Here is an 18425-nt window from a genome sequence, read left to right as displayed (position 1 = left end):
TTTTTTTTTCCAGATTTTATTTATTTACTTGACAGACAGAGATCACAAGTAGGCAGAGAGGCAGGCAGAGAGGCAGGCAGAGAGAGAGGAGGAAGCAGGCTCCCTGCTGAGCAGAGAGCCTGATGTGAGGCTCTCCAAAGGCAGAGGCTTTAACCCACTGAGCCACCCAGGCGCCCCTCTTTCCTTCTCTTAATGTCTTCTATGTTATTCCTTATGCACCACAAGTGAGTGAAACCATATGATAATTGGCTTTCTTTGCTTGACTTATTTCACTCAGCATAATCTCCTCTAGTCCCATCCATGCTGATACAAAAGTTGGGTACTCATTCTTTCTGATGGAGGTGTAATATTCCATTGTATATATGGACCATATCTTCTTTATCTATTCATCTGTTGAAGGGCATCTTGACTCCGCAGTTTGGTGATTGTGGCCATTGCTGCTATGAACATTGGGGTACATATGGCCCTTCTTTTCACTACATCTTTATCTTGGGGGTAAATATAATAGAGACTACCCCATTATAGTCTCTACTATAGACCTAGTAGTGCAATTGCAGGGTCATAGGGAAGCTCTATTTTTAATTTCTTAGGGAATCCCACAATGTTTTCCAAAGTGGCTGCACCAACTTGAATTCCCACCAACACTGTAAGAGGGTTCCCTTTTCTCCATATCCTCTCTGATACATGTTGTTTACTGTCTTGTTAATTTTGGCCATTCTAACTGGTGTAAGGTGGTATCTCAACGAGGTTTTGATTTGAATTTCCCTGATGGCTAATGATGATGAATATTTTTTTCATGTGCCTGTTTTACTTCATTTTTGGTGGGGCTTTGAAACCAAAATTGTGTCTGCCCGCTCTTTTGCCTGTCACATTCTCTATTAAACACCAGGATTCAGCAAGGAGAGGGAGTTAAAGAGAGAGAGTAACTGTGCTAGTCTTTGGAGGAAGGTCAATCCTGGTTTCTAAATAAGGTGTCAGGTGATCCATTGAGATTTGAAGGATCAACATAAGTTTTCCAGGTGATCAAAGTGGATACAGATATCCAAAACAAAGACGTGGAGCTTAGCACATTGCCACTGGGAGGGAGACATCTTCTGGTTCTCTCTAGGAATCACACCCATTCCAAAAAAGGTGAGCATCCACATCTGTCTTACTCATCTGTGCCCACAACACTATACCTCAGGAAAATAACTTTCATGCCTGCATCCCCATGAGTATGCTCATTTATATGTCGACCAATGAACAGGACTCTCTTCTTTGGTTGGTAGAAGCAGCTATTTCATGCCTTTGACATCCTCATCTCTATCACATCTCCACCCATGTTGGCTTTTAAGTGAAATTCTGTAATTCCTTCCTTTATCATAATCCACAGAAAGTCTCCATCCCCAGTGGAACACAAGTTCTTCTTGGAGTGATATTGCTTATAGCTTCAGGATCAGTGGGATTATTAGGGCTTATGATGGGAGTGCTTGTTGCCCCATTGAAGGGAATCATTTACATGCTTCTAGCCTCAGTGTTTCTGATTGCCACCTCACCCCCACATTTCACAGTAATCTCCTTAACCCAAGAGAATAAATATGCAATCCATGTCAGATCATGCTAGAGCTCTCCATTTCTTTGCCAATGGTTCTTTTTTGTACTGTCATCTGGAATAGTTTTTTTCTTCAATTCCATTTTGACTTCCTCATCATCTCTGAGCTGAACTTGCCTGGCACTCATTTCTCTCATTGATCATCCCTTGATTGGGTCTTCCCAATGAAGAATTCTTACATCGGGGTCATTCACTCACAAATCTTGTGTTGATGGAAAACAGTGTAAAGATTCCTTAAGAAATTAAAAATAGGGCTACTCTATGACCCTACAATTGCACTACTGAATATTTACCCCAAAGATACAGATGTAGTGAAAAGAAGTGTCAGCTGTACCCCAGTGTTCATACCAGCAATGGCCACAATTGCCAAACTGTGGAAAGAGCCAAGATGCCCTTCAACAGATAAATGGGTAAAGAAGATATAGTCTATATATACAATGGAATACTACACCTCCATCAGAAAGGATGAGTACCCAACATTTGTACCAACATGGACGGGACTGGAGGAGATTATGCTGAGTGAAATAAGCCAAGCAGAGAAAGTCAATTGTCAAATGGCTTCACTTACTTGTGGAGCATAAGGAATAACACAGAGGACACTAGGAGAAGGAAATGAAAAGTAAATTGAGGGAAATTGGAGGTGGAGATGAAGCATGAGAGACTGTGAACTCTGAAAATCAAACTGAGGGTTTTGGAGTGGAGGGGGTGGGGGTTAGGTGAGCCTGGTGGTGGGTACTAAGGAGAGCACATATTGCATGGAGCACTGAGTGTTGTGCATAAACAAAGAATCTTGGAACACTGAAAAATTTCAATTAAATTTTTAAAAAATTGTGTTTTGAACTTGCCTTTTGTTGGGGCCAATGGCAGGCTGCCCTGAAATGAGCTACTTTGCCATATGGATTATTTTCAGTAAAAGTGACTTAAGAAGGAATCAGTGCATAAGGACACTCAGACCATCTTCTGTTGCCCTGAAAGCAGAAAATAGATTTCCTCATGTAAGGTACCCTCCCTCTACCCAGAAGCTGAACTCATCACCAAAGATAGAAAATATCAAGTCATGAAGTCTGTATAAACAATCCCTGTTACTTTTTACTAATTTACTATCCCAGTCCAATCCTGTTTAGAATTCCTTACTAACTGTAGACCCCATAGTTAAATTTTCTCTGCCTTCTCAATTTCTCAGTGATTTACTGTCTCTTTATCTAAAAAGTATAAAAACAACCTGCCTTAGTCATTTCTTTAGGTCTCAGTTTAATATTGGGATTTATTTATTATACATATATTATAAAACTTTGTATTTCTTTTCCTATTGTTAAGCTCTCATAAGTGAATTTAATTATCAGTCCAGCCAAAAGACATTTAAGAGTAGAGGAAAAATTTTCCTTTCCTTCAGTTTCAGGTCAAGCATTGTTCTTGGCACTGGGGATACATCAGTAAGGAAAATAGGCAATAATCTGTATTGTGATGAAGCTTATATTTTATTAAGGGGAAAGAAAGAATAGATAAAACAAGGAGGCAAAATAGGTGGTATATTAGAAGACAGTAAGTACCATAGAGAAAATTTGAATCATCATGGAGAAAAATTAAAGGGGGTCCTGATTTTAAGTAGGGTAGACAGAAAAGGATTCACTGATGAGACAATCTTTCAGGCCAGATTTGAAGGAAGAGAGAGAGAGGATGAGGTGTCTTGGATTTGAGCATTTCTGGCAGAATGACTCCCCAGGCTCTGGCAAGACAATTCTCTTAGCCCTTTAATAAACACACATGGTCCTTAATTGTTCTAGGAAATAATATCCTAGTAAACAGCACAACTGTTCTGCTCTGTTGACCAACATATGGAACAACTATCACAAAGCCCTGGAGAGTGTTCACTTTTCACCCATTCATCCAGAAACAATCTGGTTTCCACTCCAACTATTTAGCCAAGGTTCCTAGCTCTTATATTTTAATTTTAAAGCCAGTTTCAATTTTTCAAAATATCAATAGATGTAGAGGTCATGTTTTCTTTCTTCCAGATGGTTATTAACAACGTCTGCCCAAAAGACAGTTTAAGTACTGAATACAGTTGTTTATGTTTAGTTACCTAACACATGGGTCCATTTTGTCTATACATTGATCAAACTTTAAATTTGATGGATTGACACTCTATCTAATTTGGCTTTTGTATTTAAAAATGATGCAAAGTTCACCAGGGATAAAACACACAAGTGAAAAATGTCACGACATTTTGCAAAAAGTAGAATGAATGAGGTAGAAGCAGTCTTGTCAAATATATAAGCCAGTAATGGAACTGTACTCACTGAAACAGCTTAAAAATAGAGGGCTAATAGCTTCTAGGAGAATGTCCCCAAATTCTCCAGATCAGAGATAATGGTGACATTCAAATCACTGGGAAAAGAGAGTTTATTCATTAAGTGATGTTGGGAAAATGTGGATCCAGTTTTGAGTTCTCCATTATGTTCCACATTATGGTTGTTATTATGGTTGTTTATTTCTGTGCCAACACTAATCTGGATCAAGGTGAATTCATTTTCAGTTAGTTTCAGTATCTGACCCAGCAAGTCACCATTCAGTGGTCTTCCTAATCTTCTTGGCCATTTTCAAATGCATATTCTTCCATATGAATGTTAAAATAATTTTGTCTAGTTCTTGTTAAAGCTCCAAGGGGAATCCGGATTTAAAGTATATTACAATTACTAGTCAATTTTGGAAAAATTCGCATTTTTATAACTACTGTCCAGAGACACAGTATATTTATCTTACTTATTAGATTTGTTCTTAGGTATTTTCTGATTTTGCCATTTTTACAAAAGTGGCATCTTTTCCCATGTACAATTCTCACTGGTTCTCTTGAAGAACATATAAAGCTGTCCTATTTGTATAGATTGAGCAAGTATGCAGCCACTTACAAAGTATGTCATCTTATTATTTTAATAATCCCAATGGCACTTTGTGAACATGTCTTGTGTCTCCTGGTGAAAGAATTGCACTGTCTATAAATGAAAGTATTTTATCTCAATTTTGGAAATATTTATGATCATTTTCTCTTCTTACTTAATATGACTCTTGTCTGCTATTTTGTTGTTTATAAATAGCTATATCATGTTTCCCTTCTTCATACACTTCTTTTTTAATTTTAATTTTAATTTTTTATTTTTAATTTATTTCTTTTATTTCTTTTCAGCATAACAGTATTCATTGTTTTTGCACCACACCCAGTGCTCCATGCAATCTGTGCCCTCCCTAATAACCACCACCTGGTTCCCCCAACCTCCCACCCCCCACCCCTTCAAAACTCTCAGATTGTTTTTCAGAGTCCATAGTCTCTCATGGTTCACCTCCCCTTCCAATTTCCCTCAACTCCCTTCTCCTCTCCATCTCCCCTTGTCCTCCATGCTATTTGTTATGCTCCACACATAAGTGAAACCATACGATAATTGACTCTCTCTGCTTGACTTATTTCACTCAGCGTCATCTCTCCCAGTTCCATCCATGTTGCTACAAAAGTTGGGTATTCATCCTTTCTTATGGAAGCATAATACTCCATAGTGTATATGGACTACATCTTCCTCATCCATTCGTCCGTTGAAGGGCATCTTGGTTCTTTCCACAGTTTGGCGACCATGGCCATTGCTGCTATAAACATTGGGGTACAGATGGCCCTTCTTTTCACTATATCTGTATCATTGGTGTAAATACCCAGGAGTGCAATGGCAGGGTCATAGGGAAGCTCTATTTTTAATTTCTTGAGGAATTTCCACACTGTTCTCCAAAGAGGCTGCATCAACTTGCATTCCCACCAACAGTGGAAGAGGGTTCCCTTTTCTCCACATCCTCTCCAACACATGTTGTTTCCTGTCTTGTTAATTTTGGCCATTCTAACTGGTGTAAGGTGGTATCTCAATGTGGTTTTAATTTGAATCTCCCTGATGGCTAGTGATGAAGAACATTTTTTCATGTGTCTGATAGCCATTTGTATGTCTTCATTGGAGAAGTGTCTGTTCATATCTTCAGCCCATTTTTTGATATGATTGTCTGTTTTGTGTGTGTTGAGTTTGAGGAGTTCTTTATAGATCCTGGATATCAACCCTTTGTCTGTACTGTCATTTGCAAATATCTTCTCCCATTCCGTGGGTTGCCTCTTTGTTTTCTTGACTGTTTCATTTGCTGTGCAGAAGCTTTTGATCTTGATGAAGTCCCAAAAGTTCATTTTTGCTTTTGTTTCCTTTGCCTTTGGAGACATATCTTGAAAGAAGTTGCTGTGGCTGATATCGAAGAGATTACTGCCTATGTTCTCCTCTAGGATTCTGATGGTTTCCTATCTCACGTTGAGGTCTTTTATCCATTTTGAGTTTATTTTTGTGTACGGTGTAAGAGAATGGTCAAGTTTCATTCTTCTGCATATAGCTGTCCAGTTTTCCCAGCATCATTTATTGAAGAGACTGTCTTCTTTCCACTGTATATTTTTTCCTGTTTTGTCGAAGATTAATTGACCATAGAGTTGAGCATCCATATCTGGGCTGTCTACTCTCTTCCACTGGCCTATGTGTCTGTGTTTATGCCAGTATCATGCTGTCTTGGTGATCACAGCTTTGTAGTAAAGCTTGAAATCAGGTAATGTGATGCTCCCAGTTTTATTTTTGTCTTTCAACATTTCCGTAGTGATTCAGGGTCTCTTCTGATTCCATACAAATTTTAGGATTATTTGCTCCAGGTCTTTGAAAAATATTGGTAGAATTTTGATCGGAATGGCATTAAAAGTATAGACTGCTGTAGGCAGTATAGACGTTTTAACAATGTTTATTCTTCCGATCCAAGAGCATGGAATGGTCTTCCATCAAGATGGTGGGGAAATAGGAGGAGGCGCCTTTTCAACCTGTACCCTAAAGTGAGCTGATTACCTACCAAAGAATTCTGATCACCTATGAAAACAGCCCAAGATCAGAATTATACATGTCTGGATCTCTACAGGAGCAGAAGACACCAGTGGGCAGGTAAAGCTGAGTGGGAACTTTGGACTGATACCGGAAGATAAACTAAAGGGGGAAGGAGACACCAGAGGCAACTGATTGGAAAGTAATACCCCAATATGAGAGTGCCCTGCATCTGGGGACCAGCATTAACTTGGAGTCTGGTTGAAAGCACTCAAAGAGAGCAAAGGATTTGGGGGGGGGGGGATTGTGGGAATCCGGGCAGCTAGGGACAGGGGCTTAAGTCCCCGGACCCAGGACAGCCTCCCCTGGCACTTTTTCTTTTCTTCTCCTAATGTCCTCCATGTTATTCCTTATGCTCTACACATTAGTGAAACCATATGATAATTGGCTGTCTCTGCTTAATTTAATTTCACTCAGCATAACTTCCTTCAGACCTGTCCATGTGGATACAAAAGTTATAATCTCTTATTTGCAATGTCGAAATTCAAATAGGTTTAAAAACTGAAAGATTCGGGGCGCCTGGGTGGCTCAGTGGGTTAAAGCCTCTGCCTTCAGCTCAGGTCATGATCCCAGAATCGAGCCCCGCATCGGGCTCTCTGCTCCTTGGCGAGCCTGCTTCCTCCTCTCTCTGCCTGCCTCTCTGCCTACTTGTGATCTTTGTCTGTCAAATAAATAAATAAAATCTTAAAAAAACCCGGAAAGATTGACCTTATAGGAGCTATTTATTGTGTTTATTTATCCCATATGTGTTTTGTTGTGGAAATATCAATGTTTGATGACAGGTTTCTGTACCAAGACTGCTCTAGGCATGTGACCATTAGATGGTATAGGCTTATATTACCTTTCTTAAAAACAGTAAGGTTAATTTCCAAAATACACTTGTCCCTAGAGTTTTGGATGAATGATTATGAACCTTGATAATTATATGTATAACAAATCCTTTCCTTTAATGATTACACAAATAGATCATACTATATGCAGCATCTGCAAAGTACATTTATGGAATCATTTAACATAGTCCCTTAAGACTTACTGTGGCCTACCTGCTGTGGACTCTGGTTATCTTTGACCTCATCTTGCATGCCTTTTCCTCTCATTCACTCTCCTCCAGCCACATGGACTTTCTTGCTATTCTTCCATCATGCTAAGACTGTTATTGTTTTAAGGACTTTGCACATACTGTTCCCTCTCTCTCTGTAACATTTCTTCCATTGATTTTCTCACTTCACTGAAGTTCCCTCACTCCACTGAAATCTTCCTTCATTCATTGAAGACCTCTTTAAAGAGGTCTTCCAGACCACTCTAACCAACAGAAGACCACCCATCATCTTCTGGCCCTCACTCTGCATTTTTCCGAAAACTACTCTTTAAAAAAAAAAAAAGCAAACTTTATTAAAGACAAAAATGTAGGAAAACTCATTCAGAATATTCTCTTGGACACCATAAAAATCAAATAATCCAATTAAAAAATGGAAAGAAGGCCTCCAGGTGACTAATGGACATATGAAAAGATGCTCAACATCACTCATAATTAGGGACATGAATGAAGAAGCTGAGTTCAGCACAATCCATTTATGCCTCAGGAATACAGTTTTTATTTTTGTACTTGGAAATAACTTCACAGACACAGAAAGGGATGGAACTAGGGTGTATTATACTAAGAGAAATAAGTCAATCAGAGAAATTTAAATACCATATGATTTGATTCATATGTGGATTTTTTTTAAAAGATTTTATTTATTTATTTGACAGACAGAGATCACAAGCAGGCAGAGAGGCAGGCAGAGAGAGAGGAGGAAGAAGACTCCCTGCTGAGCAGAGAGCCCAATGCGGGGCTCAATCCCAGGACTCAGAGATCATGACCTGAGCCAAAGACAGCGACTTAACCCACTGAGCCACCCAGGTGCCCCTCATATGTAGAATTTAAGAAAGAAAACAAACATAGGGGAAGAGAAGGAAAAATAAAATAAGACAAAAACAGAGAGGGAGGCAAACTGTAAGAGACTCTGAACTATAGAGAACAAACTGAAGGTTGCTGGAGGGGAGTTGGGTGTAGGATGGGAAAAATGGGTGATGTACTTTGAAGAGGGCACTTGTGATGAGCACTGAGTGTTTTATGGAAGTGATGGATCACTGAACTCTACTCTTGAAACTGTACTACAGGATATGTTAACTATCTTGAATTTTTTTTTAAAGATTTCATTTTATTTATTTGACAGACAGAGGTCGCAATTAGGCAGAGAGGCAGGCAAAGAGAGAGAGAGGAGGAATCAGGCTCCCTGCTGAACAGAGAGCCCAATGTGGGGCTCGATCACAGGACCCTGGGATCATGACCTGAGCTAAAGCCAGAGGCCTTAACTCACTGAGCCACCCAGGTGCCCCAGCTATCTTGAATTTAAATAAAATCTTGACCTGGTGGTGGGTATTAAGGAGGAAATGTATTGCATGGAGCAGTGGGTATGGTGCATAAATGATGAATCTTGGAAAAATAAAATTAAATTAAAAAAATAGTTGGGAATGCAAGCTGGTGCAGCCACTCTGGAAAACAGCATGGAGGTTCCTCAAAATGTTGAAAATAGAACTGCTCTATGACCCAGCAATTGCACTATTGGGTATTTACCCTAAAGATACAAACATAGTGATACAAAGGGGCACGTGCACCCGAATGTTTATAGCAGCAATGTCCACAATAGCCAAACTATGGAAAGAACCTAGATGTCCATCACCAGATGAATGGATCAAGAAGATGTGGTATATATACACAATGGAATACTATGCAGCCATCAAAAGAAATGAAATCTTGCCATTTGCGACAACATGGATGGAACTAGAGCGTATCATGCTTAGCGAAATAAGTCAAGCAGAGAAAGACAACTATCATATGATCTCCCTGATATGAGGAAGTGGTGATGCAACATGGGGGCTTAAGTGGGTAGGAGAAGAATCAATGAAACAAGATGGGATTGGGAGGGAGACAAACCATAAGTGACTCTTAATCTCACGAAACAAACTGAGGGTTACTGGGGGGAGGGGGTTTGGGAGAAGGGTGTGGGATTATGGACATTGGGGAGGGTATGTGCTTTGGTGGGTGCTGTGAAGTGTGTAAACCTGGTGATTCACAGACCTGTACCCCTGGGGATAAAAATATATGTTTATAAAAAATAAAAAATTTAAAAAAAATTTAAAAAATAGTAATAAATAAATGAATGAATGAATAGATAAAATCTTGAAAGAAAAAAAAACAAAAACAGAAAGCCGCCACCAAGTTATAGGAACGTTGTAGTAATACATGTATTAAAACACCTGTATACCTTTACTCATAAACACTTCAATGATGTGCTATCCTATTTACTTTACTGCGCAATCACCATTTATTTTCTCCCAGTCCAAAGTCAGTACTGTCTTTTCAAATGATCAATCACTGGACATCCTTCATCTCCCCTTTTTACTACTCCAGTCTATCAGAACTTCTATTACCAATTCTTGCATTAAATTTTTTCTGTTCAGCTTGAAGGTACCTTCATCAAATGGGCCAATGCTCATCTCAATAGAGGCAAATTCCTGCATATCTGTTTGTCCATCTCCAGTTCTTCAAGTGATTCTCCTCCTTCTCTTATGGTCCAAAAGTGAGAGAGGGTGGACTGAGGTCCCCATTTTTGAGAGATAGAGGGAGATGTTATCCACTGAGGATGCACCTAGTTCACCAAGAACTGAGTATGGTCCATGAGTCTTAACACATAAATGTGTACATATGTGTGTGTGTGTGTGTGTGTGTGTGTGTGTGTAATGGGGGGATCTATTAGGATGTGGGTCCTGGGCAACAGTCATTTTGCCCGGATATAATGGTGTCATAGACCCTGAGGTGTGTGGGAGAAGGTAGAGTGAGGGATTCCTTATGACTGTTGTGAGTCTTAGGAATTTGGTCCAGTTTCCATAAAAAGTATATTAAATACCATATCGTATAACTGTAACTGTATAAAGATGAATATACTCCACTCTGGTTTATTGGTATATATTAATTATTACTATAATCACTTTTGTTTAACATTTTTAAGGAAATTATAACATTTTTGTGGAATCCTAAAACTATCATGTGACTAATTCTCTGAACGTGCTTTGCCTGGTAGGTCAGCCATGGTGGCAGCTGAGAAACAGACCTGAGGAAGGATCAAGACTCTTCTGGGTGACAAGATAGCCATGAAGGAAGAGGGATACCATGAGTTGTAAGTAGAAGGGGTGGCAATATCTTATCCCTGGTGACAGGAATGTGGGGACAGGTAGAAGTAAGGACAGCTATCGTTCAGTATAAAACCCACTGGCTTTGCCTTCTTCCCACAGAACACACACCTTTCCCTCAACCTTCCTGGCCTTGTAGGTCCTCCTGGTGAGGAAAGTGGACCACATTGCCACTTGCGGGGTCAGGACTAGGGACACCTACAGAATTTCAGGGAGGCACTCCCAATCTCAGTAATTAGGCAAATCAATTTTGTTGAAATATTTCAAGAATCAAAATGGAGACCACATATTAGAATTATTAAAATTGGGGCACCTGGGTGGCTCAGTGGGTTAAGCCTCTGCCTTTGGCTCAGGTCATGAACTCAGGGTCCTGGGATCAAGCCATGCATCGGGCTCTCTGCTCAGCAGGGAGCCGGCTTCCCCCTCTCTCTCTGCCTGCCTCTCTGCCTACTTGTGATCTTTCTCTCTGTCAAATAAATAAATAAAATCTTTAAAAAAAAATAAAAGGATGTGGAGAAAGGGGAACCCTCTTCCACTGTTGGTGGGAACGCAAGTTGGTGCAGCCTCTTTGGAGAACAGTGTGGAGATTCCTCAAGAAATTGAAAATAGAGGGACGCCTGGGTGGCTCAGGTGGTTGGACGACTGCCTTCGGCTCAGGTCATGATCCTGGAGTCCTGGAATCGAGTCCCGCATTGGGCTCCCAGCTCCATGGGGAGTCTGCTTCTCTCTCTGACCTTCTCCTCGTTCATGCTCTCTCTCACTGTCTCTCTCTCAAGTAAATAAATAAAATCTTAAAAAAAAAAAAGAAATTGAAAATAGAGCTTCCCTATGACCCTGCAATTGCACTACTGGGTATTTACCCCAAAGATACAGATGTAGTGAAAAGAAGGGCCATCTGTACCCCAATGTTTATAGCAGCAATGGCCATGGTCGCCAAACTGTGGAAAGAACCAAGATGCCCTTCAACAGACGAATGAATGAGGAAGATGTGGTCCATATACACTATGGAGTATTATGCCTCCATCAGAAAGGATGAATACCCAACTTTTGTAGCAACATGGATGGAACTGGGAGAGATGATGCTGAGTGAAATAAGTCAAGCAGAGAGAGTCAATTATCATATGGTTTCACTTATTTGTGGAGCATAACAAATAGCATGGAGGACAAGGGGAGATGGAGAAGGGCGTTGAGGGAAATTGGAAGGGGAGGTGAACCATGAGAGACTATGGACTCTGAAAAACAATCTGAGGGTTATGAAGGGGCGGGGGTGTGGGAGAGGGCACAGATTGCATGGAGCACTGGGTGTGGTGCAAAAACAATGAATACTGTTACACTGAAAAAAATAAATTAAAAAAAATAATTAAAATCAAGACCATATTCACCCATGGTTTGTATAAGTCATGTCTCTCCCTGGCTGTAGTCCTGCCCCACACTCCTGGACAGGGGTAGGAGCTGAGCGAGGCCTAGCTATGGTGAGCTGCGCTCGTAGCACAGATGAAGACTGCAGTGTCTCAAGGACCTGCACGTGGCCCAAACACCAGAACCTAAATCTCGAGAGCTTCCCACATGGTCCTGATGGAAATGGGGGTCAGGAGGGTGGAAGAGCACATTGTCAGAGAGAGGACCATGTTGAGCTACACATGGGGATGAACTAAGTGCTTTTCACACTCCCCAGTCCTTTATCCATGTGCTCTCCAATGAAGAATTATGTATGAATGCGTGTGCCTTTGTGTGTGTGTGTGTGTGTGTGTGCAGGCATAACTATCTGTGATAGCAGAGGCTCTCTAAAGTGTCCATTTTGATCAGAGAACACAAGACAAACTTTCCATTTGCAGATACTTTATTGAAATGAAAATGTACTCAAGGTTTCAACAATCATCTTGCAGTTAATAGATCAAAAGACAAAAAGGAGAAGAAAGTTGTGGTTCATTGTACTCTTTGTAGTCCTCAGTGCCCCAGGTCATACACAAGGTTAAAACATAGCACACCACTTACTTTCATATATCATGTTCTGGAAAACAAAACAGGGACAACACACAGATTTTCAACTTTCTGTTAAAAAGTAAGTCTTGGAAAACAAACATTTCTTCTTCTTGACTTCCTGGGTTTGTCCACACACATCTGGCATTCAAAGTTGGTGTTTGAATTAAGATCAGAATGATCTCATCTCTCATTCTAAGGATCAGGAGACTATTGATGCCAAAGAGGTGCTGCTGTTTCTAGATCTCTTCCTTGTTAGGGATCCTGATAATAAAGTTTTATTGATGTTTCCTGTTCTTAAAAATATTGTATCCTGTAGATACACTGTGTGCATCAGGGTTTTTTTAATTAATTTATTTTTTCAATGTAACAGTATTTGTTGGTTTTGCACCAGTTTTTAACAAAGAATTGTTAAGCCTTAGCTCAAATACAAGGAAGTGTGAAGTTTTTGAGCTCCAATGTGGCCTCACATGTTAGAAATACCAAAAACAGTTCAAAACCAAAGCCATTACCTTTGAGACCAGAGAAGTATGGATATGTGCATTCCAAGTGATCAATCTAATCAAGGTTTTTAAAAAAGAAATTCCACTATCCTTGGTTTCAGGGTTTTTCAGGCTTAAACTGTCTAAACTCATGGTAAATACACATAACATAAAATTGACCATTTTCATCATCTTAAGTATACAGTTCAACAGTGTTAAGTATATTGGCATTATGGTGCAACCAATGTCCTAAACGTTTTCATCTTGCTATGGTGAGACTCTATACCCACTGAGTAATCTCCATTTCCCATGCCACACAACTCTTAGAAAGTACTATACTACCTCCTGTCTCTAGGAGATTAGGTACTCTAGAAAATGGATGTAAATTATCTTATACAATAATTGCCTCTTTAAACTGGCTTATTTCATTTATCATAATGTGCTCAAGGTCCATCCACATTGTGCCCTGTGTCAGCATCTCAGTGAAGGACACGTTTACCTTTTGCTTTGCAATATTTCTACATTGTCTACCCTGGAAAGCTTTCAATGGCATATTAAGATTGGGAATAAAATATAGAGAACAAAACCACTAAGGGTTGTTGTTTTATGCAATTCCACCCCCATTGTAGATTCACACCCATGACCTCTACTTGTCATTCATTGGGTCTTTAAGTAATAGTCAAGGAATCCAATAATTTATACTAACACATTGGATTGTATTTTAATTCTATTAATAAGATGCAGAGAATCTTCTTCAAGAGGGCTTGTCTGATAGACTGCGGGGAGAGGGAGCCTCTGTCAGCAGGCTACCAGTAAGTGACAGAGCAGGGGAGCACAAAATAGGAGCTATTAGAAGTCTGCTCTGGTGAGAGATGTTGCTCAGGCAGCTAAGCAGGCAAGGATGAAACCCTAGCTGGAGCAGTGTGGTCTCAGGATCTGTGGGGTAACAGGAAGACTGGGGGTGCCTGAGTGTGGCAGAACTTCCAGGTATCAGAATGGGGAAGCTGGCTGCAAAGAGTGAGCCCAGGAGTAAGGTCTCAGCTCCTGGTTGCTATTGGCCATGTTCCATGACACAGTCGGGGCACTTCTCTTCAAGCAGTGGTCCACCAAGTGCCAGAACTGGGGAGACCTCCCTTCCACCCCTAGAAGTAGTAGTCTGGGAGTGCACTACAGGAGTCTACTGGCTTTGGAGACTGGAAAGGGTTCTCATGCCTGAGACAGAAACACTCAGTCAGAGGGGGGGTGAGCATCAAGTGTGGCTGGAGACGAGGGAGACAAGAGTGGTTGACTCCTTTTCCCTGGAGGCTCACTGAGGAGTGGGGCCCCAAGCTTTTGGCCCTTGGGCAGAGATTAGGAGGTTCCCATTTTCATTCTCATCTTCTAAAACTGTGTGGAAGGTCTTCAGGAACAAAAGCCACATAGAACAAATTGGATATTACTCAGCCTGGCCCCTGGCAAGGGTAGTGCCATTCTGCCTGGGGCAAAGACATTTGTGAATCAATGCAGCAGGCCCCACCCCAGAAGATCAGCAAGAACATCCAGCCAAGGCTAAGTTTACCAATCAATGAGAACTTCAAAACTCTAGAACTAGGGGCATAGAACACCTAGAACTCAAGACATTTACCCCATGATTCTTTAGTCTTTCAACTTTAATTCTTTAAATTTTCTATCTTTTTAAAGAACTTTCTTCCTTATTTTTCAATCACCGTCCTATTTTATCAACTACTTTTTAAAAATATTTGTTTAATTTTCATTTTTACAGCCATACTCTATCCCTTCATTGTATTTAATCTTATTTTGTATATATATAAACTTCTGTGTATATATAATTATTTATTTTAATTAATTAATTAATTTGGAATGCAGTCTCTTCTAAGAGACCAAAATACACCCAGAGTCCAGTGTATGGCTCTATTCACCCACCTGATCATATTCTTTTTGTTGCTGTTGTTGCCATTATTTTATTTTTATCTTTTGTTAAAGTCTTTTTAAATTTTCATCTTCCTTTCAAAGTATTTAATTTTATTTTTGTATATATAAGTTTTTCTTTCTTTACAATTTTGAGATGTAGTTTCCTCTAACAAACTGACCAAAATACACTCAGGAGATAGTGTATTCTTTGTTCTGTTCACCTGTCTGTTTATACCCCTTCTTTCTTTTCTTGTTTTTTTTTTTTCTTTCTCTTGTTTTTTCTTGTCTTTTAAAAGTTTCTTATGAACACTTTCCTCTTTCTTTCTATGAAGAAGGGAATCTTTTTTGCTGATGACTTCTAAAAATGAGGGACTTTTCGAGAATCAGTTATTTAAATCTTGATAGAATATGTGTGTCATGAAAAAGTGTTCATCATGATTAGCCATCAGGGAAATTCAAATCAAAACCTCACTGAGATACCACCTTACACCAGTTACAATGGCAAAAATTAACAAGGCAATAGACAACAAATGCTGGAGAGGATGTGGAGAAAGGGGAACGCTCTTACACTATTGGTGGGAGTGCAAGTTGGTATAGGCACTTTGGAAAACAGAATGGAGGTTCCACAAAATATTAAAAATACAGCTACCTTATGACCCAGCAATTGCACTACTGGGTATTTACCCAAAAGATACACATGTAGTGAAAAGAAGGGCCATATGCACCACAATATTCTTAGCAGCAATGTCCACAATAGCCAAATTGTGGAAAGAGCCAAGATTTGCCCTTCAACAGATGAATGAATAAAGATGTGGTCCATATCATGAGGGAGCAGGAGGCTGGCTGAGGACAAAGTAAAAGTTGGCACCTTGCACCCCCTCTCCACCTGCTCCCCTCGCTCCCCTCAGTAATATGTGTGACATTCCTCAGGCACCCCTGACTGCCCTAAAAGAAAATCAAATAGTTAACTTGCAGAGATCACAATCCTGCAAGGCAGGAGTCTCCCTTGGTTTACAAATGTCCTAGAGATTTACAATAAAGAAGTTACCTTATCAATAGCCCAATTTCCAGAGATGAACAACTCAGTTCCTCAAGCCCTAATATTGCCCTCCCCTCCATAAATAAAACTGAAGGAGCCTGAGGTAGAAGGGAATGTAAATAAAGTTAAATTTCTTCTAAACCTAAATCTCACTAACAAGGGTGCTTGATAGAAAGCACCCAGGAAACTCCCAATTGTCTTTATGTTAGTGCCTCATTAGAGGAAAAACAGCCTTTGCTTGATTGTAACCAGGCCTTCAATATCCTGACAGTCTTCTTTACCTTGATAAGCCCTTCTGAACACCCCCTTTGTCCTCACCTACCCAACTTCTATGTATATAATCAGCCACTCCTCACATCCCCAAGGCAGCATTTCTGTCTGCCCATGGGTCCTGTCCCCATACTTTAATAAACCACCTTTTTGCACCAGAGACGTCTTAAGAATTCTTTCTTAGCCGTCGGCTCTGAACCTCACCTAGGTTCTAGAATTTCATCACATATATAGAATGGAATATTGTTCAGTCATCAGAAAGGATGAATACCCAGATTTTGCATGAACAGGGATGGGACTAGAGGATATTATGCTAAGTGAAATAAGTCAAGAAGAGAAAGTCAATTACCATATGGTTTCACTTGTTTGTGGAAAGTAAGGACTAGCGTGGAGGACATTAGGAGAAGGAAGGGGAAAATGAAAGGGGGGAAATCGAATGGGGAGAGGAACCATGAGAGACTATGGACTCTGAGAAACAAACTGAGGGTTTTGGAAGGGAGAGGTATGGGAGGATGGGTTAACCTGGTGGTGGGTATTAAGGAGGGCATGTATTGCATGGAGCACTGGGTGTTATATTCAAACAATAAATCATGGAACACTACATAAAAAACTAATGATGTTCTGTATGGTGACTGACATAACATAATAAAAAAAAAAAGAAAAAAGAAAGTGTGTGTGTGTGTGTATTCTTTTCCCTCTTTGGCATTTTCATTTACATTCCCTTAAAATTCCACAAAGTGAAGGAGCAAGTCAGTACTGGGACCTTTTCTCAATGTCAAAGTATTCACATGCACCTACAATTAAATTCACGGAAATAAAATAAAACATGTGTAACACTTGCTGTGGCATAATGAGTGACCAATTTAAAACCTGCTTATCCCTCTTCAGTGGATTGAAAGCTCAGCATAAGAAAACATAGTTACCGGCAGCTTTGCAGCATTGCTCAGAGTTTCATTTGACTGGCTGAGAAAACACTGCTTCAGTTGTCCCATGGCCTCCTCAGAATCAGTAAAAGGTATGTAGTAAGGTCTAACTAAGTTTTGGTATTCATCCATGCTCACTCGAGGATCGATTGTTTTGTTAACCATTTCTTCCAGTAATGGGCATCCAGAACCTGGAAGAAAACATGCAAAAGTGCTCTCAGTTATGTAGGTATGAAGCCATTTTTGGGTGTCCCTAGGATGTTGGTCATCTTCTTACATCCCAGGAGACACACATTCAGAGAGATCATGGTAAATGGTCCTGAGTTCTCAATTCTAGCAGAATAAGCTCAGGATCTAGGATTTCCTTTAAACCCGAACTCATGTGCACCCCCTCCCCACCCACTACCTCCATAGCCCAGAGAAGCCAAACACTAGTAACCATGAAACAGAAGACACTGGAGAAATGAGATGCTCTGCACTGGACTTTGGGGAACAGGAGGTCTTCCACAGGGCACTGACACAATATTCTCTCCAAAGACTGTCCTCCCCAGACAAAACTCACCTGCAAAGCAGGAAAAGGGGAGGGCAATCAGCACAAGGACTCTCAGCAACTTCATGGCTGAAGGCAGCTCTGGTTGTCTGGTACGTCAGGGAGGAAGGAACTCACTTTGGTGATGAGCACCTAGGAGTCCTCCTTTTATTCTCCTGCTCACTACCTTCATCCCTCCCATAAATGAGGGAATGGTCACACGACGAACCTGGCTTTGGAACAGGAAATGACAGCAAGAATCAGCTGCAATCCAGCTAGCTTGTGCTCTGTTTGTAGACTCTTAATCTCACAAAACAAACTGAGGGTTGCTGGGGGGAAGGGGGTTGGGAATCAGTAAGAGGTATGCAGTAAGGTCTAACTAAGTTTTAGTATTCATCCATGCTCACTTGGATGAAGAAGGGGGGTGAAGGAGAAGGGGGGTGGGGTTATGGACACTGGGGAGGGTATGTGCTATGGTGAGAGCTGTGAAGTGTGTAAACCTGGCGATTCACAGACCTGTACCCCTGGGG

General features: G+C 40.4%; 1 protein-coding gene across 1 annotated transcript; it reads right to left on the bottom strand.

Moving 5' to 3' along the window:
• Positions 1-12583: 12583 nt before the first annotated feature.
• Positions 12584-18055, bottom strand: LOC101671796 (mammaglobin-A-like). The gene is made up of 3 exons (XM_004770310.3): positions 17929-18055; positions 17367-17557; positions 12584-12772 (listed from the first exon to the last, which is right to left on the bottom strand). Exons 1-3 carry the CDS (start codon positions 17981-17983, stop codon positions 12734-12736), a joined length of 285 nt encoding a protein of 94 aa, XP_004770367.1. The 5' UTR covers positions 17984-18055; the 3' UTR covers positions 12584-12733.
• Positions 18056-18425: the final 370 nt, after the last annotated feature.

This window comes from Mustela putorius, unplaced genomic scaffold (assembly GCF_011764305.1).
Source record: "Mustela putorius furo isolate JIRA1106 unplaced genomic scaffold, ASM1176430v1.1 tig00000127_pilon_pilon_pilon, whole genome shotgun sequence".
In the NCBI taxonomy this organism is placed as follows: Eukaryota; Metazoa; Chordata; class Mammalia; order Carnivora; family Mustelidae; genus Mustela; species Mustela putorius.
This window is presented reverse-complemented; position numbering and strand designations above follow the sequence as displayed.